Genomic DNA, 23,652 nt, shown 5'->3' on the forward strand with positions numbered 1-23,652 from the left:
GCAGCCGTTGTCAATCGATGCGCGTGGTCAGCGATCAACGTGACGAGACCTTGCGTGTGCCTCTTACATATAGGATTACGGTACGCGATATCGAATTATACGCCGTCTTGAATCGATACCGGTGGAAAAAAACTCGCCCGACTTCTCGTGGCCGGTGTAGAGGGAGCGGGTGCAGCAGGATCTCCAGGTACGGTGGGCATGGAATCGATTTCCACTCGAATCCTCCGTGCTCCACTTTTCTGCGTCGATTTACGCCTCGATTGCCAATTCACTTGTTTTCTTTTTTCTTCTTTTTTTTTTTTAAACCTTGAACGGTGAACGTACAATTTCCATTGATCTAGCTGCAGAAGACGGCATTTCGTTCGAATACATCCGGTAACTTGAGTGTTCTCATCGGTAGATAATGAAATTCTGTTATATAATACGTATTGTTATTATTATTTACTATATCACTTTATTACCTAGATTCAATCCTACTGGGGATGACAGACGCTATTTTGTTCGAATACAACCGCGACCTAAGAGTGTCCTCATCAGTGGATAATTGGATTCTATAATAAGTATTATTATTATTAATTTATTACAAGTCGCATTGTTTTATTTTTTCTCCATTGAAACTCAGTGTATTAAAATTGTCAAAGGCTGTCCGAGTGATACCCAAGGCTCGCCGTCCGCGCGCCGATGATCGACTCGTATCGCCCGAGCGAATTTCTGCCGCGTCGTTGGTCACCGGGCGAAACGTGAGTAAAACGAGAAGACAGGAGAAACAAGAACGAGCAGGAAAAGGTGGTGGTCGTGTCTCCGGCGCGAAAAAAAAAGGTGGCCCTCGCCGAACAAGGGAGGAGAAACAAGGAACGACGATTCTGTTAACCGAGGGACTGCGCCACGGAGACAAAGAAACTTTCGCGAAAAAGCGCGAACGGGTTACACGCAAATGATGTGAAACCAGCCAGCCAGACAGCTACGGGGCTCGATCGATTGGGCAATTAACAATTTAACGACGTGTGACGCCGCCGCGGTACACCGTGTCGAGTCGGAGTAACGCGATTCGTTACAGATGACGGGCAAGCCAGCCAGTACCTACGGTTTCCCGATGATTCAGCGTGTGATCGATGCATGAGAATTTCGTCACGTTCACCTGTGCACCCGAGAAACTTCATAAATACGAGTCCGTTCGATTTTTCGGATAAAGAAGGTATCGTGAACGTCAACGCATACGTATACTATCGTTCGTAAGTATCAGGAACACATGGTCCGTATGAAGACAATGTGATTGTTCGTAACAAATGATATATCGTAGGCTACGTTAATCAGTTCATGGTAGCATAAACATTGTTTTAATCGCCGGGCTTTAAGCCATAAGTAAATCAGACCACCGGTCGTCAGAGACGAATTTTAACTTTCCCTTCACTATCACCAGCTAGCGGAAAATTTCGGAAGTTCTAGGAGTTTGAGTGCCTTCAATCGACAAGTTCAATTTCCCGTGTTTGCAAGCGCACGTGGTAGTTTCGTTCCTTTCCTCGCGGCGTCTGCCAGCTGCAAAATATCGTGTCCGTGGTTTAACGAGATCCACGCGCATGCATAGCAATGGAGAAACCCGGGATCCATCTGGCGTGTGCGTGATCTCCTTCAATTAACACCCGGGATGCACGTTCCGAGGCCCACCGTCTCGGACAACGTCTACTTTCGCGGATTTCTCATTTCGTCTCTTCGTCCCCCGGTCGGTCGTGCCATTCTTCGGCATCTGACTGACAATCCCCGTCGTGGAATCGACGCGGCGACGTTTAAATAGAACATGCCTTTGTTATTTAAATTCATGGGCAGTGGGGGGCTGGTTTAGGGAAGTCAAAAGCAATAAGGAATCCCTCTTTGTCCCCATTCCACTGTTCTTAATGGGATCCTCGAAACGTTCTCGCGGAAGAATCGGGCGCGGATTCCTTTATTTGTTTCTTAGCTTTCTGTTTTCTCAGATCTTCGAGAACCTCCGAATAGTCTGGACAGCGATTAGAGAACAGTTCCATCCTTTGGCACCGATCCGAGCTGTGTATGTATTATCATTTGGTCTTATAAAAAACACTTCGGTACATCGAAAATTCCGTTTCTTTTTTCTTTCTTCGAACTTTGCAGGTTTGTACAGACACCTCGATAGAAGCAATGGGTGATTATTCGAGACAACATCGTCTAGCAGCATCTGACGCCCTTAACCCTCGAGAATAGTAGTCTAGCTTTTACATAGACCTAGCAACCAGCAAAACAGGATCCCCGAGGACGGTTTCAGTTTCTTTTTCCGCGGCCCCGACAAAAGGGCCAGGGACAATATAATTCTGCGCGAGAGGGAGAGAGATTCTATCGATTAGCCATGGCGAAAGTACCGCCTTTCCTTTCGCGTTTCTTTGTCCCCCCTCCCCCTTTTTGCAACTCGCGAGCGTGCCTGTCCTCCCTGCCCTCGAGCCACCCCTCTCGACTCCAGATTTCAACTAGTACACCCCGTATGGGAGGAATGGAGAGGGGGAGCTAGATCTCACCCCTCGAGGGTAGTTTCCTCCCCGACCGCGGGGGCCAATCGTGGCTCGTGCACGCCCCAGTGACGTCACGCTCACCCCTCGACAGTGTAATTAGCCAATCCCATCGGCCGGCTGGTCGCCGTCCAACCCCCATCCCTCCACCTCACGGCTCGATTATATTTACGAGCCAATGATTTCGACAGTGTGTTCGAGGGTGTATATACGTACGCGTGTGTTTGTGTTCACTCGAGTCTCCCCGTGTCTGTTGAAATTGCAAAAGATACAGGAACGACATCACAATGACTGCTCCCCCGTTCCACTCGAATCCTATCCCTCTTTTTTTTTTATTTCTCTGCTGTTTACCGGCTCGAGTTCTCCTCCTTCGATCCCCTCCGCCTATTTTTGTCATCGTCTTTCTTTCTCTAGTTTTTCGATCTGTTCATCCGTGGTGTCGATTTGGAACGACGACCCCTCGGTGTTCCTTCCGAGAACATATTTTCGCGCGTGAAAAACACGGCCCCACTCTCGAGATCTCTCATCCCCCTGGTCTCGAAAATTGGTACCGCCCGTAAGACAGTAGAATTTTCGATTTTTGCGATGGATATACAAGTGAAGAAAAATGTACTCCGATTAATGTGTGTGTACTGAAAGTGTGAAGAATATTTTTACAATAGAGTTTCGATTCTGTGTTCCAAGAAACGACACGGAAACATTTCGAAGGTTCCTGAATATTTAACAAGACAGCCTCTCTTCTTGTAGAATCACACCATCGGGGGACACATCCATTAGCCATCGATTCCCATCGAACCGGTGCATACACCTCTATCAAACGAAATTACCGTCCTCGGTACACGCACAAAGGTGTTCTAGAACCAGAAGAAGAAGAAAAAAAGAAGAATGAGAGCTTCCTTCGCCCCTTGAGCGAGATCTCGAAGAAGAGAACGATTACACACGGTGTACGATGGCAGAATGATCCCCGAAAATATCGAGAGGATCGAGAAAAAGGAAGAAGCAGAGGAAGAGAAAAAAAAAAGAGAAATGGGAAGATGAAAATGAAGCGAACAAGCTTTGAAGATCGCCACCGGGAATGAAAGAGAACGCGGATGCGTACTCTGGTGTCGTTCGTGTATCATCGTTCTCGTTTTCTGCGTGGGTGTGCGTTTGAGTATCGCTTTCCACGGTTTAGGGATAATCCGCTTAGCCTGGAAGGGGCCCTGTCTGTCTGTCGTCGACGATGCTGGCTGTTGCTGCTTCTCCGCGTCTCTTCGGGGTGGCATTGTTGCCGGCGTTTTGTGAGAAAACAGCATTTTCGACGCTCGAGGTGGCGACAAGAAGAGGGGCTTAACTTATCTACGTCACAACAAGAGGCCCCTGGAACGGGCACCCCGACGGGCCTTTCACATGGGAGTGGATTCTCTCGGTTGCGTCGCGATGCTGCACCTGACCGCCACCGTGTGCACCTTCCGCGGATGCACCTGAGAAACGAAGAAATCTCCGAGGACAATTTTATCTCCCCCCTCCCGTCCTAAGATTCGATCTGATTTTTCCGAGGTCGACGATTGGGTGCTCTTCTTTTCAGAATATTTATCGTGAATTCACAATAGACAAACTGGATAGGTTCATCCGTGAATATATAATAGCTTGGGAAATGTTTGTCAAGAGGATTAAGTAACGGATAATATAACCGAGAAGGTTAAGTGACCATAATCGATTCGATACGAGTCTCTGCAACTTCTGTTCGATATTTTTGAAACAAGACCAGAAGTTCTAGGCGATTGATATTTATTTATTAGACTACCAAAATTTCTATTGCATTTACATTGTTACAAGAGAATCGTTATGTAATCCATTGAGTTGTACTTAAAATTATTATCATTGGTCTACTATTTTACAGTAAAATCCATCGAAAGTTTCTGCGCTGACTTTCCGAGACATTCTGATATTTCGACACGAAAGAAAAGAAACATCGGCACATCGAGTCGTTTCTCTAGTCCGCGACCGTTACCGTGATTTCTTTTTTCCCTGATCGATGAAGGGGTTGCCCGGGCCACCCTTCACCGGGGGGCCTCGCATAATCCCATGAATACATAATCCGGATGCAAACAGCCGCGACGCGTGGCTCGTTTTAGAACCGCCGTGATATTTCACGGATTACCGAATATTTGCGCTACGTTTCACGGTGCTATCTCGATCTATTCGCGTCGTTCCGTAATCAGTCCTCCGCCTTTTTTTCCACATCCCCTCCACCCTTCGAAGAGTTCCTATCGCCTCTGTCGACTCGGATGAAAAAAATGCCAGAGGTTGATGGATGAGAGTTCACCGGCGATCTAATCGATGGTTCTCACCAAGAAAGAGCAAAAAAAGCCATGATTTGGCTCTTGAAATCCACGACGATACGCGGATATTCTCTAACACACAGGGTGTTAATACAAATGTCGGTCGCTAAAAAAGAAAAAAGGAAGAAAATCTAAAGTCTATGTTAGATCACTTTAGTCCTTGTGTGGGCAACCAAAATATTCACGATTATTGAGTAATCGGAATACTACTATTCTGACAGATTAAATAAGCATAGATGATTTTAATTTCATACTTTTCCGAAAATCTTAGTTTTCCCATCCTACAATATACCAAATGCTGTTTTAGACAGGAACATAAAAAATTGTGAAAAGAAATTTAGAAATGGGTACATGGTTGCCTACACAAGGGTTAATAAGACAGTAAATGTGTTATAGTAAGACAAATTTAAAGAAAGGTTCGAAGGGTTAAAAGTCGATGTTCGTTCGTCGAGGAAGGGTAAAGAAATAAAGTGTACGAGAGCAAGAGTTTCGAGTGATATTATTATTTATTCTCTTCGTGATCGTCCGTCGCGCGTACGGTCGGTTTGTTCAGCGGCTGGTTTATTGACAATAAAACGATCGATTAGCTTTCAACGCGATTCCAATGATACAAAAAACGAAAAACGACGCACGGGAACCGGGACGGGGGTCGATAAAGGTGTGTAATAAGGCAGTCTCAGGGGACCAGACGAGCTCGATATGTCCGTGGAGAACCGATATCGAGTTGTCGCTGAAGAACCCCGTGGTGAATTAGGCCCCCCGGTAGATTTTCCCGATATCGAGGATACTACTTGTACAAGAGTAAAACTAACCACGTTCGGCGATTCATCGTTCGTACAGAAAAACGTGAAACACGTTTTTTCGGAGGCAGGAGGCATTCTTCGACGATCGTGAAAATATGATTTTCAACGCTCACGGTCAAGGTCACGTTCGTATTAGATCGTTAGATCGATGACCTCTGATTTAGATCGCTATAAGTGAAAAAAAAACACTGTCAGTCGAATCTTTTTCTGGGATCGCACACTTCGCTACTTGAACGAACGCGATGGAAGTTAACGATATTTTATTTCGTTCCACTTATAGCGATCTATAGGAACTTTACAAGATAAAACAGGGAAGAATTCGTAATCTTCATGGAAATAAAGCCTAATGTGGTTGCTTGAGTACTTGAAATTTTCTTAATCGAACGAAACTCTCTCGATGCATTTGTTCCTCTCTCATTTCTGCTTTCGCAAACGATTCAACAGAAGAACAAAAACGTGATTTTGGTCATCCATCCGTCCGGTATCGCTACTTGTCGCTATATCAAAGTGAATGATCGTCGCACATCCAAACCCGAGGGTATTTCCCCCAAAAAAGTGTATACCCGAAACAAAAACGCGTCTCATTCCATCCACCATCCCCCCTCCCGTTGTTTCCACCCTTTATCGTCTGATCACGGAACCGTACGAGGGATACAGTTGTACGATTAATATAGAAAATATTGTTATTGGTATTTACAGAACGTACAAAACTATAACACGTTCTAGCTCGGACGATTAATGAGTAGAACGATATTATTATTATTCTCGATCCGGCGGTGTACCGTTTCGTCTCGATAACTGCACGGGGTATTTTATTATCGTTATTATGATTAGTTGATAATAGATTTCGTATCTCTTCCTTCGCGGGATAAGTGCTCGAGGAACAACGAAAAAGAAAAGAAGGGCGTACGTTACAAGAACAAAATAAGAGAAAATATAGAGAAATTAGTACGAGAGTACACGTTTCGATTCGTCGAAAACGTTGACTCCTGAATTCTACGTAATCCGAAAGTGGGTGGGGGGTAAGGGAGGGGTGAAAAAGCGTCTATAAAACGATAAAACTGGCACGATCGAATGATACAAGGATTACAAGATATACAACGATGTGTCACACACACACACACACACACGTTTGACTTAGACCGTTAATTAACCTCCAAGTCAGCTCTACGATAACCGCTCGGGGGTGGTACTCTCTCTCTCTCTCTTACTGTGTGTGTGCACGTGTCCTCTTACAATTAATTGAGCGTTAGGCAGCTCGTAGTGTGTGTCTGTTCGAATAAGAGTGCGGAAACGCTTATAAAAACGAAGGCGTAAAGTATTTACATATATCGTGTGATGGTCGAGAACGTGTATCGAATGGAACTCCTCGGTTGGTCGTTCCCTCGCCGCGCGCGTTTCGACACACGTTTATCTCGTGGGCACGGGAACACCCTTAGCTGCCGTTAAACTCGAACATTCTCTGCTCGAGAACCGTTCAAAAAATAATCCCCTCTTCTTTGAACAGGAATTCATCGAAACGTTTGCATGTAAAAAAAAGAATGTTAAAGAATCTAAGAAAGTTTGTTGATATTCTTCGAGGATCGACGTAATTAGTTAGAATTCTCGGATATTGGAAAACTTATAACTGACTGTGAACAATAGAAAATAATGTGTATTCTCTCCTATAGATCTGTTTCTTCCGTGATATAACGGATCGAAACTGAATATCGGACGTGTTAACCCATGCTGCTCTCCTAGAGCCTACTATACGACTCGAAATGAAGATTATATTTCGATAGGTATTGTATATTTAAATATTTGTTTGTGGTATCGCAACGTATTTAAATTTCACGTTTACATTTTTGCGTATTTTCCATTACTTAAAAACAAGTCATTTCGAAATTTGAAATAATTGTATTCAATGGTGTACACGCAAACGGTAGCGGAGGAGAACACAGCAGGGTTAATGGTAGGATGCTCGAGGAATCGATTCGTTCACGAAAGTATTCACATCCAACGTTGAAAAATATGAAAAAAAAAAAAAAAAAAAAAGAAAAATTATCGCACTCTGTGTAAATGCTTCGTATAAAATGCCGGAAGATAAGGATATGTCTTAAAGGTGCGTTCGCGATACTCGTGAACAGTATGGCTCATCGAACATCCTGACCTAATATACCGTTTTTAATGGAACGCAAAAAAACAGTATTTATATCGACGATATCACGGACGAAATAAATCCATAGGTAGAAAGATAGACAGATCACGCGAAGGCTATTCAATTTTTCTTCTTTTCTGAGCCGCGTTCGCGTGACTCATTCTTCCGAGAGAATTAGAAGAAAGGAACAAGAAAACAATGAATCGAAATGGTGTAAAGAAACGCGAAGGTTTCGATCGAGATAAGTGTGAAAACAATGAAACGATAGAAAAGGACAAGTAGATCGTAAACGTTAGATCATTCTGCAGCTAAAGCGTTGAGACGGCGCAACCGGAAGTGGATGGCCGAAGAAAAATCGTACGCACACTCACTCTCCCTTACAAAAATACGTTGGACGGAACCGACGACGAGTCTTTTCTCGTGCTTACTCTCTTTCTCTCTCTCTCATATATAATATATATATTTTTTAAATGATTTTCTGTCATTTCAGTAAAACAGCGTTACAATTCGCGTAATATAGATCGAGTTTTGAGCGCTCCGGATCGTTACTCTCGACCATCGTTGTGTTCCATCGAGAATTCTTGCGGGATCAAAGAAGTAAAGCAACCAGCCCCTCCCAAAAAAAAACTCGCGTACAATCCCTCTTTATGTGGTCTGGTGTTCGACCCAATTCGATAATGCCTTCCTTAATATTCCCTCTTCTTCTTCCCGTCGAACAACGGACTCCACGGACTTCAGGTCTATTATCGATGGAAACTAGCAAGGAGTTAACATGGAGCCACAGGAAAAGTATCTTCGTGGTCGTGTTCTGGTTTGTAAAGGCAATTTTACTTGATATCACATGGTATAAAAAACACAGACTGTTCTCGTAAAATCAGGTGGGGGTGAGGTACAATTTTTTTTGTTTCTTGTTATTTTTTTCTTACAAAACGGATACATGCGCCCTCGAGCTCCACCTTCGATTCCTCCTCACCCCCGCCGAGTAAAAAATATCGAAGAACTCCGTGGATTAGAACAAATTCATAAAAACGCCGATTCGAAAATGCGCGGGGAGGGGCGGGCAGGTTGTTTTGGCCTCCCTCTCGGCACCCGTGATCAAATATCAACGATCGGAATACTGATTGAACGCTCTTTCTTGATCTTGTATGTTATCCTTGAACGCAACACGCTTTCCCCTTTTCCCCCGATTTAAAATCATCTACACGACTCTCGATCTGTCTTCCTCGGGTCTTTGTTGTTTCGACAAGACTGCACACGCGATCACATGTCGACTCGACGGCGCGTTTGCTTCTCTGATCCTTCCAGAAAAGAAATCGTCAACTGGAACCACGATGTCGAAAGGCTCGCAGAGTATATTCAGTACAGCGTGCGAAAAATAAAGGAAAGAATCAGAAAAATCTCTAGCAAAAACACGCAGCTTTCGGTGTATATTTTCCCCTCGAACGCGCTTTCAGGCGTTTTTCATTTCAGTATTCTCGTGATATACGAAATACAGTAAATCATTCATGAATGTTCGAATGCTGCTCGACGCACTGAGTGTTCAGAGGAACATTCGAACATTCATCGATGATTTACTGTACCGACCAAAAGTATTGGACCGAAGTTCATGGTTGATGGAACAGTAACTCATTATTGATTTCCAATCAGTTTCAGCACATTCCATTTATCAAAACATTGTTGAATCTAATATTTTTCTTCTTTAAACATCAAACACCTGATCCCATACTTTTCATCGATAGTTAGTGTAACGTATGGTTTCGTGCGATTTCAGGGATTTTCACGACATACCTTCGATTAAAGTACCATTCTCTCCCTCTCTCTCTTTCTTTTTATTAATGAACGGACGCAAATGGCTCTTGCAAAAATACAATTTGTTATCTCATTATCATTCATCATTCTCGCCGTTACTCTAAAAAAAAGTGTTACACTCTACCTACTCTCCTCTCTCCACTTGAACTTTCGTCCTTTATTATAATCATCATATCGCCGCTCGATCAGGGGTTTTTGTATTTGTTTTCGGGGCCCGCAGCGGTCGAAGTGTGCTCTCCCCGTGCTCGTCGGAAGCGATCCATCCGCGGTGGCAAGAAGGCCGTCATAAAACACCGGTCAAAAACGTTCTCCCCGTACGAACACACATATCAGAATTTTCGTGGAAAAATTTCATCGATCATCCCCGCCGATCGTACACCGCATATATCCCCCTTCCCCTTTGTCGAAGCGCGTGCAACGAACTCGATCGTATACCCCCACTCCGTGCAACAGCATGCACATCTCTGCCGTAGTTACATATAATATAGCGCAATATATTATATAATAATATACAATATGTTTTCTTATCGTTCTAGAACTCTAGCAACAACGAAAAAAGAACAAAGGAAAAGAAAAGAGAATGTGTCTGTGATCGAGGAAATTTTTCGCGGTTCGTGTCCCTTGAACGGGAGGGGATAGCCCTAGGCCCTTTATGAAAGGGCGCTCGAATCGACAACTGTCCGGTGTGAACAGCGTTCGTTTTATAAGTTCTTTCTATCGTCGTCGTTATACTAAAAAAAAAAAAAAAATCTTCTCGCGCGCGCGCGCGCGTGTGTGTGTATTTTTGTTCTATCTTTCTGTACATCTCGTCATCGTGGTCGCGGTTGGTTCGACCAGGTTGGTCCTCCTCCAAGCGTGTTGTCGACGACCACCGGTAACGAGGAGTCGAAAAGAGCCGAGGGACGAAGGAAGAATCGCGGTGGAGTCTCGTGCCGTGCCGTGACGCCATCGTTCGCGGCCCAGCAGCTCGAACGATCGGTCGTGCTGAGTGGCGATCCTCCTCGTATCCGGGGCTGCTCGACTGTTGTTGTTGCTCCCTTGATCTTTCCCGATCATCTGTCAGGCAACGACCAGTCCGGCGGTAGCGTGCACGGAGCAGATCAACCGTGGTCACTCGAGACTCCTGATCAAGACCGCGAGCTCGCGGAAGATCGCGCCCAGTTTGCCCGGGATTGTGTGCTTCTTCAGGAGGACCCCGCGGATCGTTTGGAGCTTCTCGTAGCAGGCGAGGCACTTGTGGTATCTGGCGAATACGGTGAAAAGTTGTCTCGTTTTACTTGGATGTTTTTTTTTATTTAGCTTCCGTAGCTTTTGAGGGGATCTACGGTGACGGCGACAGATTTTGTTTTTTGGAGTATTCGAAAAGAATTTTGAATTTCTTTCAGATCGATATGTGTCTTTGAATTATTAGGTGTATATAGTGTGATCGGTGACAAAGTGTTCTGTTAATATTGCCTTTGCTATGTGACTTGAGCTTTACTTCTACGTGCCTATAATTCATTATTTGACCTTTAACCTGTAGAGGACGGACAGGTTCTGTAATGACTATGTTCGAGTTATAACTTTTATATGTATATCTGTTGTATGGTGTTATACTACAGAAAATAGACTTCCCGTCCTCTAGAGGGTAACTACAGACGACTCGTCCCGCACATGAATAATCAAACGACTAATTCACGAAAATTCAGAGTCGTCTGTACAATTAAGGGTTGATTCCCATTTAGAAATTTTTTTTCCCAGATATGTTTCGCTTACCGTTCCTCCCGCGACACGTCCACACCGATCGTGTGCAGAGGCGCCTCCACGTTCGACTTTATCACCGACGCAAAGTTTCGCAGGATCAACCTCAACGCTGCGGCGCCCACCATTATGTACCTGAAACAATCGCGATCGAGCGACCGACACAACATACATTTACAACTGTGTACCGATTCATATTTCATCGATCAACGATTTTATTCAGTCGTTTGTTAACGATTTCAGGGAACGTTTGAACGAAAAACATGCAACGCCAAACGACGCCGAATACAAAAGAGGGAAAAACGATGAGAACACACCACGCTTCGGTTACGAGAGAGATCGACCGCCCACCGGTGCCCAAGTGTCACGCCTAGTTTGTTCCGAAACGTGTTATTAGCCCATAACGACGCCAATAAATAACGAAAGGCACGAAAAGGCTTAGGCGGGCCGATTGGCCACGCTCGCTTTCGGAACGGCGATAAAGGGTTCTCCGCGGGCGGCTGCTTCGCTCCCGTTCGGATCGGCGCGACGAATCGGCGCGGACCGCCTCGTAAATGTTCCGCGCGTAACGTCCGATCTCGTACGCCTCGAAAGTTTTCTGAATCATCTACAAAGTGTTTAGATCCTATATGCCAGTTGCTCACAATCCTCTAATGTCGTCTCGCAACTTCTATACTGTCTTGAAACATATTTTTATTCAACAATATCACTGGTTATTATTTGGTACATTTTATATATCGCACAGGACCGGATGGTTAACTGTTATTAATCGCCATTCACCTCTGTCAAGCCGCGTGTAACCTCTAAAACGTGAACTAGGATTCTAGAACTCTACTTTTGTTTCATTAAAAAATTGTTTACTATTATGCAACAGAATTTATTAGCAGTGGTAACTCATGAAATTGCACTAATAATATTTGTTTTTCACACCGCCCCAGAGTGTTTTCGTTCACGAAAGAGGGCTCGGGGGCAATCACGGAGGGAGGGATGATCGATACAAATCGGGAAACGACTGCGGAACGACCCCTCGAACGCAAGGCACGCGTCCGTCGTCCAGGATCCCCGAGAATATATATTCATCCGTTGCTCTTTCTTCTTTTATTTTTTTCTCACGAGCCCGGCCACCTTCGAACCAGGACGAACGCCCGTGACGAACGAACCGTGAAAACGGGCCGAGTAGTTACATGCAAACTGCACTGCATTATCCCGCGCCGCCCGAGATGTGTATATTTAGGCGGCTGCAATTTACCGGCCGGATTCACCCTTTCGCCGATTGTCGAACCGTGACACGGAAAGCACCGTAATCGGGTGTTGGATCGCGACGAATCGCGGTCGCCGTGAATAAGAATGGTCATTTTCGATGAATTACACGTTGAGTACACTTGGGAGGGGGGAGTTCCGCGTGTTGTGTTCTGCCCCGAAGATTTCGAGAACCATCGATATGTTCCTCGCGTTATTAGGGGTTAAATCGTTCATTCTAACGTTTACGATGAAAGTGCAATTGAATAATAAATAAGAAATGTAATAGTATTTACTATGTAATAGTAAACGATTCTATAAATTTATCAATTGTTAACGTTGGCAATAACTGAGAACATATAGTCGATAAAAGTTCGCTTGTCCATCGATGGAAATAGCCTTAAGGTGAACTGGGAGTTACTTACGACTGAACCTATTTATTTCATTCTTACCCAGTGCGAAAAGCGTGTCGGGAGACGACCAAGTTCCACGGTGGAACATGTTCTTTTGATTGCAGCTTAATCGTTTTTCGAGGGAATAGGCGGCGGAGGCAAGGGAGTCGCGAACGACTGAACACTCGTCTGTTACCGTGCGGGACCGTGGACAGCAGCTGTTGAGCGACCGACGATTAGTCCGAATCCACTTTTACGCGTGTAGGCTACGGTGGTGCACGCGAACGTGGTAAGAGACACGGGTCACCTGAACGATCGTGGTTAACGACCGTGAACTTGGCCAAGCCGCCTGATGGTAGAAACATGAATATTTGTTTGAATGTACACGCGAACAAGGACCAATGATAATGGTATAAACGGTTCGATAACGTTACGTTGAGAAATTGAAGAACCTTAGAAGATCCAGAGCCCTTTAAAGGATCCATAGAATTTGGACGAATCGATAACGTAATAGAAGATTCAAACTGATTACTGATTCTAATACACAATTAAGGACGTGAAAGAAACTTTGGGTCGATAACGAAATTTGAAGAATTATGAAAACCGAAGAGACCCTGATCGATACCACTTTGATCTCCTTAATAGCTGCTATCATCGTAGATTCAATCCCACGTCGTCATTATCGATCGAAGTGTACATTCTATTAATATCTAATGACACGAGACGAAGAGTTAAAAGGAAGAGTGAATACGATCGTCGCAATAAGCGGATGCGTAATGAACGGAACGGTGATTTTCCGGACTGATGACTTCAGATCATCAGCGGACGAAGCTATTATTAGATCGGTACTGATTGGCCTGTCATTAAATTCACATGAGAAAGGTTTTCAAGTCTAATCGAATAATAGCCGCGGGATATAATCGATCGGATGAAATGAAATGTTTCTCTTTTTTTCTTTCTCTCCGACACCTGCACATTGCAATTTTAAAGGGACGCCGTATAGAAACTGCAACGTTTTCAGCCGGCAACTGAGTAGGCGAGCGGAATTTATAATACACATGTTTATAATTAGAGGAAGAACGTAACAGGAGGAAACGGATAACCAATGCACACACGTGAAAGGAAATGCTCGTTTCTCGTCACGACAGCGCAACAGCAACAGCTTGTAACTGTGCGGCGGTTAATTAACCGGTTCCGAGTATTGCTCGCACGCGCCATTTAATTCGTTTCTTTGTTCCTTCAGAATCTTTTTCTTTTTGTTTAACCTCTTGCCGTACTTTGACGAGTCTCACTCGTGATCAGAATTTATCAATTTCGGGCCATATATTAGGCACTAGGTATATTTATGGTGGAGATAGCGGTTGATGGGGATAAGGGATAAAATTTAAACAGTCTCGGCAGTAGGGAACTTAAATAGAAACTCAGAATTTCCGCGCATCACGTTGCCTCGGATTTCGCCAAGTTAAATAGTACGACAAAGGGTTAAACGTCGACGATCCAACGTGACTGAAAAGAAATTAAATTTAATACAAAGTTTAAAATTATCCTATCCAGGCTTGTCTACGCTTAAACAACAACATTAAAGAATAAAAGAACGAAGGACACAAAGCCTGTGTGAATCGAAGGTCCTACTGAACCCAACACCAGAATCCAGGCCGACCATATCGTTCTTCCTACGCCGTCATTAATATTCATGATCGACCGTCGGAGAATATAAAAAGAAAAAAAGAATACACGACAAAAAGGATTTATCCGTGAAGAGTGTCAACATATGCATCGACATACGCGTGGCCCGTCGAGTCCTCTGATCGTCGGAACAATACGACTCGCGACAGCGAGGATTCGATCCTCGAATTTGCATCTGGCACTGTCCTCCATTGTCTCGGCTAATTTCGCGAACCCTCCTTCCCGTCGCCTCGTATTTCCCCCGTTCGTCGAATTAGCCATTCCCATACAGGGTGACGTCGAGCCACGTGAAGTACCCGGGCCACCCCACTCGAAACGACCCTGTCTACCGGCAGGGCTCGCTCGCGTGCTGCGAACGCCCAAGCCATTCGAGAACTCGCCCCTAACCGACGCAAGGGGTGTCTCGATTTTCCTTCGTTCACGTACCGTGTAGCGTTACACGTTTAAAACGGGAGTAATGTTAGACAATGATACGCTCGAACGGACGACACCGAGTGTGTCTGTTTTCAATTCTCTAAGAAATATTGTTAAACAAAAAAATGAAGTTCCTTTGAAGTAGTGTGTTCTTGTTTTTCTCTCTTAAGACTTTTTCTTCAGTTCAAAACGATTGATTGGAAACAAGGATATTACTAACAATTTGTATCAGGAAATTGTAAATACGTTGTACTCACATTTCGTATTTACTTTGCAGTAGATCGCCGATTGGGCCGAGTAGAGAGTTACACAAATCCAGGTTCCACATTGCTCTGAGAATAGGAAGGATATGATTAGATAACGCAGAACCGTGAAACAGAGTGGTTTTAAAAAATTGTATTACTTACGGTTTTAGAGTCAGTATCCCCAACAAATCGACGATAACCGAGAGATCGTTCATCGCTACAGCGGACTCGACCGCAGCCTGAAAGTGTAATCGTTTATTCCGATGTTATTATTTCTATTGTAGTGATACAGTGTGTAGACACATAGATTGTAATGCACAACAAACGATGAGTTACCTTAAGATCCTTGTGTTGCATAAGAGAGTAAATGATTTGCAACGACCGATGACGATTCGTCAGTACAGCCATCATCGACTCATGGCCGCGCATCATGCTGTTAAGCACTTCAGCCTCGGACATTTCGTTGAGAACTCCCATTTGGGGATACCCAAACGCCGTTGAACCCGCGAAATGATTCTGTCCGAAACATTCCCCAACATCAGTCCAATCTGTACGATATATTCTGACCGTACAATAAACCGATTTCACAGTATATACTCACAGGCAGGAAAGTTTCGACGTCTAAACCGTAAGGTTTATCCGCGCTCATAGGGACGAATTCTTCCTTTTCCGTTGTCTCGACGCTCGGCCTCAATTGAGACGCTCGGACGTCTACCTTAGGATTCGGAGGCACTTGAGCTTTGATGGATTTCTTTGTCGCGAACGACGTGGTGGTAGTGGAAGCGTTGCGTGCAGACAGCGACGATGAGGTAGTAAAGTTTCTGTTTAGCGAGGTGGACCTGGACTGCGCTGAGTTCGGCCTGTTTAACGCTGGATCGGAGGGGCTATGCCTTATACTATTAATTCTACAAGGAAATCACAATTTCTCAACACCGTATAGAAAACTGAAATTATATTTAGGGAAAAAGGGTATCTGTATACTTACTGTACCGGATAATCGCTTTCGTAACCCTGTTCTCCGTCCCTACAGCTACTCTGTCGCTTTAAGTAATGCTTAGGAGAATCCGGGCTAGGTGCTCTGTTCTTCAACTTTCCATCGTCCATCACTGGAAGAACGGCAGCCATTGGCGCCACCCGCGGTGTCAGTGTCGAATTCGACCTTTGAGGGCCCAATGGTTGTGGAAGCGTGCCTATATCACTACTGGTGCCAATCTTTTTACCGGGAAGAGGAGTAATGCTCTGCCTGAGGGGAGGTATAGATGCCAAATTCTTTGACGCTCTGTTAAGGCCATTATTCGTTTGTAGGTTCTTAGCTTGACTCGTTGTTGTCACTGCGTTCCTCTGAACAGGCGGCGACGATTTGATTGGCTGAACACGCACTGGTACTGACTTAGTTAACGATAACGTTGGTGCGGGCGGTGGTGGAGATAAGGGTGATGACACTGGTGGAACTTCCTCTGGCTCCGCCGTATTTAGATTTGACATTGAGGTAGAAAGATTTTGTAATATCTGTGGCTGCGTGGGATCTGAAAAAAGGAAATAATATACACGGTATAATGTAGAAGACGTGTGGTCGGAATAAATGCGTGCAAAGATTGTTAAGTCAACGTTCATGCAACGTTGGTATCAAAGAAGGAAGAAGATTGGGAAGTTTACGTGGAACTCACCTATATCTTGAGGCTCCTGGAAAGCCTCAGGTTCTGGAGGTGGAGTGCGAGACACTGAAACATACCGTGCATAGCATGCTCATTCACAAACTGTACGACACAACATTCAGATGCATTTGTATATTCAGGCTTGTGATTACAGGTGGATAGTTACAAGTTGGAAGAGAAGAGAGTTTGAGTTAAGTTAGGGTACACAATGAAATCTTGCAACGGAGAGTTGAATAACAGGTACTGTGATACTTACGTGATCTGTTTGGTTGAAAAACGTCGTGATACTCGGTGACATTGGGTATGTCCGCATACGTTGCCTCATCTTCTGGATCGGTTCCAGACTTATCTGCCTCTTCTATAGTTCGTACATCTAATCTATAAGTAACACATCATGGTTACTACATATAAAACAATAAATGATCTTAAGCTACTTGATTTAACTCACGTATGTTTCTTTAGTCCAGGCGGTCGTTCCCTCGAGAAGCTTTTCCTCAAAGAATTCCCATGACTGAACGGCGAATCAGACGTCGATACTCCGCCCAATGGAGCAATTTTTTTTAAATCACATACATATAACACGATGTTGGCAGTATGTAAGCTGGCACCAATCTGAAACGTTTGTGAATAGATTTGTACAAATGATTTATCGTATGTGTATCAATTTCTCTTGAGTATCGACTTACCAACTGGTTCTGGGCTACAGCTATATCCTGTACTTTCGTCCAACCAGTCGGAACTGAGTCTAACGTTCGACCCGGTTCCCAACCATAGACTTTTAACACATCATGGCAGCCAGCAAAAAGACATTCTCCACCTTGACTGAAATAGAGGCACCTGACGAACGAACAAAATGTTTCGATAAAATATTTAAGATCTGTGGTAATACACACACATTGAAACATATGAATATTCACCGAATAGCTGTTGAGTGACTTTGATCTGTAGATGATACAAGCTGAAATGATTCCAAGTCCCAAAAGTGAACTGTTCTATCTGCACTGCCACTAGCTAATAAGAATTCATGGGGATGAAATTCTACTGTTGTTGCTGGGCCTCTATGTTCTGTGAATTCTCTAAGCTGTCTACCAGCTCTTAAATCCCACAACTAATTAAAAGAAACATGGAATTATTAAACACTACCACTAGTTTGTATTTACAGTAAAGTAATCTTGAACTGATTCTACCTTAACCATTCCTTCCTCTCCTGCACTAGCAATCCACTGACCATCAGGACTGAATTTTAGACTGTTCACCATCCTATTGTGCCCTTTGTATGTGAAGATACAGCCTTTCCTCCTGATATCCCACAATTTAATCGCAGTGTCCAAGCTACCAGAAGCCAACAACTCTCCATAAGGATGAAAGTCCATACAACGTATGCCTGCTTTGTGTCCTGTTAATGTTCTGGCCAATTTAGCATGCTCCAAATCCCAAATTTTCAGTGCTCCTGTTTGCGAGCCAGCGCATACTAAGTCCTCTGTTTGTCCAAATCTTACACATTCTATTGGAGTAGTATGACCACTCAGGCTCTAAAAACAATATCAGTTACCAATGAATTCTACTCTCTCAATATCAAAAGTAATGATTCTATCTCAACTTTGCTCAAGTAACCCAGTAGAATGATCTAACATACCATAATACAATTCTGCTTCCCAACAGCCCATAGGTTCACTTTCTTGTCATCACCACCAGTAACCAAAACGCGTCCAGATTTGTGACCCAATGCCAGGCAATTGACATTGGACGTGTGGGCAACAAAATCCTCTGCGAAAAAAGAAGCATCTCTGATTCAAACGAACTTGAACAGAGTGTCAGGTGCCACTGACATCACAAAGCCAATCCATTCCACGATCCGGCGAAGGTTATGACCATAATGGGAAGATGCAACTGGGAAATTAATCAGTGGGATCCCCGTCGATCACGTTGTAAACATGAATTGTTTACCCGTTATCGGGGAGTAGAGCGCCAGAAAAGAATTCATTGAACGCGCACCATGCACACCGATGTATCGGATAAAGTGGACGGAATACGACGAGGATGACCACTTACGGAGTTTCCATGACCTCTTCGTGGACGAAGCCATGTTCCGGGGCCGCAGGATCGCGGTCTACACGACTTATTTGGCAACGACAACAATTCGAGATTTCAGCTTGCAGATGCACGATTTTTTTTTGCTCGGGCTCGTCGGTAACATTTTTACTTTCTGTTTGTGATCTCAGTACGGTGGCGATCGTTCAACGGGGCGACAGCATCTCGCCGCGGCACGGTCTTCGGGGCGATCCTCCTTTCCTTGAAGTTTCTGTCCGTTTTCAGAGACCGTTCGTTCCACCTCTTCGTCGTATCTCATTTCTTGAATCTGCCTGTCCGTGGGTAGCGCGAACTAACGTGACGTTGAGAAATATCGAAGTTTCTGTTTCTGTATCGAGATCGCGTTCCAATCGATCGCACCAGATGTCACCAGCTCCCCGGTCAATTAAACCGGACCCGGGTGGCAGGTGTCAAGTCAAACATGGCCGACAGTTCAATTAAAGTGGACCGGTATTGCGGAATAGCTAATCGAGATTGGTTGATTATGTTATTAGAATGCACCGACTTATTACATGACATACATATGTTATGCGGTACATGACATAATCAATGCTGATGACGTACTGTTGACTGGTCGAAATAAGGTTACTTTATTCGAATGAACTATAGCTCCATTTGTACTGGGATAATTCATCTGACTTGACAGTTTGCTTGACAATATTTTTTTTTTATTATCAACAGTAGTCTTGTTACGAATTTATTCCACAAAGTATTATTAAGAGTATATAAGGTAACAGTCAATGCAATAAATAAGTTATCAAGGTAGAATAAATGGGAGGTTTCTTGTATACAGCAAAAATTTCGCATGTAACTTGAAATTGTTGTGTGCTAGGTGATTTGCATTGTTCGTAAAATAAGATACAATGTTCCCATATTTACGGCCATATTTACTCACAATCGCAGTTAAAAGGTTTCATTATGAAATACCTACAAGACATCTAGTAACATATGTGCAAGGACAGTCTCCAGAACATAGAATTCGAGAATATTTTTATTACATTGATCACCAAGGCATGGTATAATTTATTCTTTGATTAGATTCTAAACGTTTGCAATTATAAAGCTATAGAATAACTGAAGATCTTTCTCCTTTGTTCTGCTATAGTTGTTCTTGGATGATGCTCGTATGAAAAACTTCACCTCATGTTTCAAAGGTAGACACAGATCTTAAAGGATACATTTTAATATGTATATGTTGCAATTTGTATATAACTGAAGATATGTGATTGTAGATAAAAAATTTTTGGCATTCTTCTTCAAACGATTAAAGAAGAATGATACAGGAAGGTATACAAAAGATTTTCCATATGTTTCACTGTGTGGTCCAGAAAGAAATTTTATCAGATGCGATGATCTGCCAATAGTCTTTACAAAAGTTGTACAGCTACAGAATAATGAGACAGGAATAAAGGAGGATTGGTTTGGCTATGCATATGCAGAAGAATTACTGATGGTATATATAGTTTCAAAATATAGTCCAAGTAATTATTTGATTTAATATAGAGTAATGAATTCTTTGTAGGTACCATTTGAACCAGAAAAGTTATACATGAATATTCAGACAGGAAGAGTATACCATCCTGCATCGGACAAAGCAGGTGGAGTTGGTCTAGTGAGATCGAAAATAGCAATCGAGTTTAGTTCACTATTTAATTTCGAAAATGGTGAAGAACATAGTCCAACTCATTTCGTGTGGAAAAACCAAAGATATTCCCTTGACTCTGAATGGTGCAAGGATAAAGTACTACAGACTATCAGCTAAAAATAAATAAATTTTATTTTTAGTTAAAAAAGAAAACAAAGTACGATATATATATATGAACAACTTTCATAAAATGTACATAGATTTTAGATAATAACAAAGATTTATATACTTTTTCTATACAATAGATCACATTATGATAGAGTTGAAATATCAAAAATCCTAGCTGTAGAATCATCAGATGTCGTTAATGCTTTTTCTCCGTTTCTGAAAAGTATTGACATCATGTCCTGTTTCATTTAAACTCTATTACTCAGTAATAATTTTAAGTTGCTGTAACTTACTCAGATATATATAGATCAAGAATGTCTGCAGTGTGTCCTGTGAACGAATGTATACATTGACCAGTTCTTGCATCAAAACACCTGAGAAAACCATCTAATCATAATTCCGGTAAAAGTCAGTTTCTGCAATACCACATAGGGTTATATTTAAGTAGTAAAAGTGGTATTACCTGTTTTGAGATATCCCAGATAAAGATTTCTCCATTAACTGTGCCAGTTGCAGCAACTGGAAGTACAGGATCCTTACAGAAAGCTGCAGTCTCCACCCAATTACTATCAACATTTCCTTCACTACTCTCAGCATCTTGGTTAGTATCCGCAATACTATTTTGTTCGCGATAATTTAAATTTTGTAGAACAGAAACTATCTAAGAGTTTTAAATCATATTATTTTAACTCTCCAAATTCATAAAATCTTATTTTTTATTACCTTGCCTGTACTTGCAGTACTAACTATAGTTTTTCCATCTACAGCTGCTGAAAGGACTAGATTATTATCTGGATGACAGTCAAGACTAGTTATGGTAGAGGAATGACCTAATGGGGAAGTTATTGATGATAAGATTGAGCTTGTTTTCAAATCTATTATCCTAATCATTCCATCTTCATAACCAACTGCCATACGTTTGCCTAAAACAATTCCAGTACAGTAAACTGTAATTTCTTTAAATATGAAATTGCTCTGAGAAATGAATACCATCTGGGAATATTACACCAGTCTCTGCCCGGCAACCATATCCTTGAAATACTTTGCAATCTCCATCGGGTATTTTCCACATATATATTTCTCCATCAACAGATCCTGCTAACAGAACATTTGCAGCAATGTGCCATTTCATCCACTGTAATAACAAAAGTCGTTTTTAACTATATTATCATTCAGAACTTAAAGTGCAATTACATAAATCAAACTCACTGTTGCATCCCCCATGTTGTAATCCCAAATCTTAACTTTATCCATCACTCGCCAAACTTGTATCATACCACTCATGTCTCCAGTAGCTAGGTAAGATTCATCGTGACTAAATTCTGAAAAGATAATACTATCTTTGTGTCCGGTACAGTCAAGAATAATCTCTCCAGATGATGTATCCCAAATGTAAGCCTTATCTTCTTCACCTCCAGAGGCAGCTAATTTTCCATTTTTAGTCAAGAAACCACAAAAAACTGACCCTGAAATTTTTACATACTATCACAGTAATTTATAATATTAGTCTTATGGCTGTAATTGGAATTTTCTTGACCTCGTTCATGGCCAGTGAATACACACGAAGCGTTGCTTGCTTCTACAGGATCTTCAATTATATCTTCATCTCTAATATCCACTTCATACGCCTCTATCACTTCTTCAACATTATCCGCATATATCATATCCTCATCCTCCATCTGATTATGCATGTTGGCTGGAGAGGATGGTGGTGTATCTTTCTGCGTCATTTACTTCAATATCTAATAAAGCGTGCAACAGGTCACGTTTTAAAAGGGTTACAAGTATATGTAACTAAGATGCAGATGAAATAAAGTAGACACAAAAATAATCACTTATTGCCCAACTCATATAAAAAATACGGGTGTCTATGAATTCTTACCTTCGTTAAAAATTTAAGATTGAAACCGATAGTTTCTCGTTCGTAAAAATGAAAATTCAAATATCGGTCAACAACACTCAGATCTCGTGAACACTGGTGAACAACAGCTGATTTAGAAATCTCGTGCAGTAATACTCGTGGGGAATTTTTATCTGAAGTTGTTGGTACTAATAAAATCCTCTTGGTCATTTCAGAGTTACGACATCTACTATAGGGAGACAGAAACAATTGTACCACAGACGAGAAAATTATGTAAATGAAACTTTACACAGATGTTACACCGTTATACGGATAGTTTTCGTCTAGATAAAGCACTCGACTTGTAGCTGAAAGAACGTAGATTAATCCCCTGCCATTGAAAATAATAATAAACGACCAGAACACTGTCAAAATCGCATTTAATTGTGGAATACCACTATTTTTACTGGTGGCGCCACCCGTGGCGAATCGCTGAAACTGCTAGCCAAATTATAGGCGATGCATCAGAATAGATGTAGTTTCATAAATAGTTTATCAAATCTATATGTGGGGGAAAATATACACCGCTTTTATTAAATTTACATATTTATAATTTATATGGGAGTATGAATGTTCAAGAAGAGGTAAAGAAGTTTCATATTATGTTATTCCCATTCATTACAATTTCCCTTGCGGGAATGCCTTACCGTCATGAGCCGTCTCGTAGCGGGATTCCGGGAATCGGGTGACATCCCGGCGTGCGAGTGAGAGCGGTAGAGCGAGCCGCGGTATCGGTGCTCTCCGTCGGTGTTGACGCGTGCAGAGGAATTTCAGTGGTCTATGGGGGAAAGCGTGCGAGCGAGAGAGTACGGTAGAGAGTGCTGCGTATCGGTTCTCTCCGTCAGTCCAACGCACTAGTAACGTTGCGTCACACAGTTTATTGACTTAGCCGTGTACGCCGTGTACCAAGGTCGTACCATCCCGTGCAGGTCTGTGCTTGCTTCCTCA

General features: G+C 42.8%; 3 protein-coding genes across 3 annotated transcripts; 1 reads left to right on the top strand and 2 right to left on the bottom strand.

Moving 5' to 3' along the window:
- Positions 1-9,597: 9,597 nt before the first annotated feature.
- LOC107195180 (katanin p80 WD40 repeat-containing subunit B1) lies at positions 9,598-19,343 on the bottom strand. The gene is made up of 15 exons (XM_015584969.1): positions 19,013-19,343; positions 18,597-18,727; positions 18,148-18,492; positions 17,878-18,068; positions 17,647-17,797; positions 17,409-17,572; positions 17,217-17,338; positions 16,973-17,026; positions 16,291-16,831; positions 15,907-16,210; positions 15,642-15,821; positions 15,468-15,544; positions 15,318-15,392; positions 11,345-11,464; positions 9,598-10,832 (listed from the first exon to the last, which is right to left on the bottom strand). The coding sequence occupies exons 1-15, from the start codon at positions 19,044-19,046 to the stop codon at positions 10,700-10,702; spliced, it is 2,622 nt and encodes an 873-aa protein (XP_015440455.1). The 5' UTR covers positions 19,047-19,343; the 3' UTR covers positions 9,598-10,699.
- Positions 19,344-19,968: 625 nt separating this feature from the next.
- On the top strand, positions 19,969-20,850 carry LOC107195161 (UPF0598 protein CG30010; the record flags this gene model as incomplete). Its single annotated transcript, XM_015584948.1, has 4 exons — positions 19,969-20,067; positions 20,157-20,205; positions 20,284-20,504; positions 20,574-20,850. Coding segments are annotated over 4 exons (609 nt in total), but the record flags the coding sequence as incomplete, so codon positions are not given.
- Positions 20,851-20,856: 6 nt separating this feature from the next.
- LOC107195217 (angio-associated migratory cell protein) lies at positions 20,857-22,763 on the bottom strand. Its single transcript, XM_015585022.1, is given in 7 exon segments — positions 20,857-21,020; positions 21,098-21,465; positions 21,528-21,727; positions 21,795-21,939; positions 22,014-22,270; positions 22,342-22,546; positions 22,687-22,763. Coding segments are annotated over 6 exon segments (1,236 nt in total). The 5' UTR covers positions 22,535-22,546; positions 22,687-22,763; the 3' UTR covers positions 20,857-20,947.
- Between the last annotated feature and the right edge of the window lie 889 nt (positions 22,764-23,652).

The sequence above is a fragment of the Dufourea novaeangliae genome, unplaced genomic scaffold, assembly GCF_001272555.1.
Source record: "Dufourea novaeangliae isolate 0120121106 unplaced genomic scaffold, ASM127255v1 scaffold55, whole genome shotgun sequence".
In the NCBI taxonomy this organism is placed as follows: domain Eukaryota; kingdom Metazoa; phylum Arthropoda; class Insecta; order Hymenoptera; family Halictidae; genus Dufourea; species Dufourea novaeangliae.

Excerpts from the sequence above, each read along its gene's own strand:
- LOC107195180 (XM_015584969.1), bottom strand. The coding sequence starts at position 19,046 with ATGGCTTCGTCCACGAAGAGGTCATGGAAACTCC. Across the intron at positions 16,832-16,972 it reads CCAGGAGCCTCAAGATATAG|ATCCCACGCAGCCACAGATA; the intron begins GTGAGTTCCACG and ends TCCTTTTTTCAG. Across the intron at positions 15,822-15,906 it reads ACGTCGAAACTTTCCTGCCT|AATCATTTCGCGGGTTCAAC; the intron begins GTGAGTATATAC and ends TGTTTCGGACAG.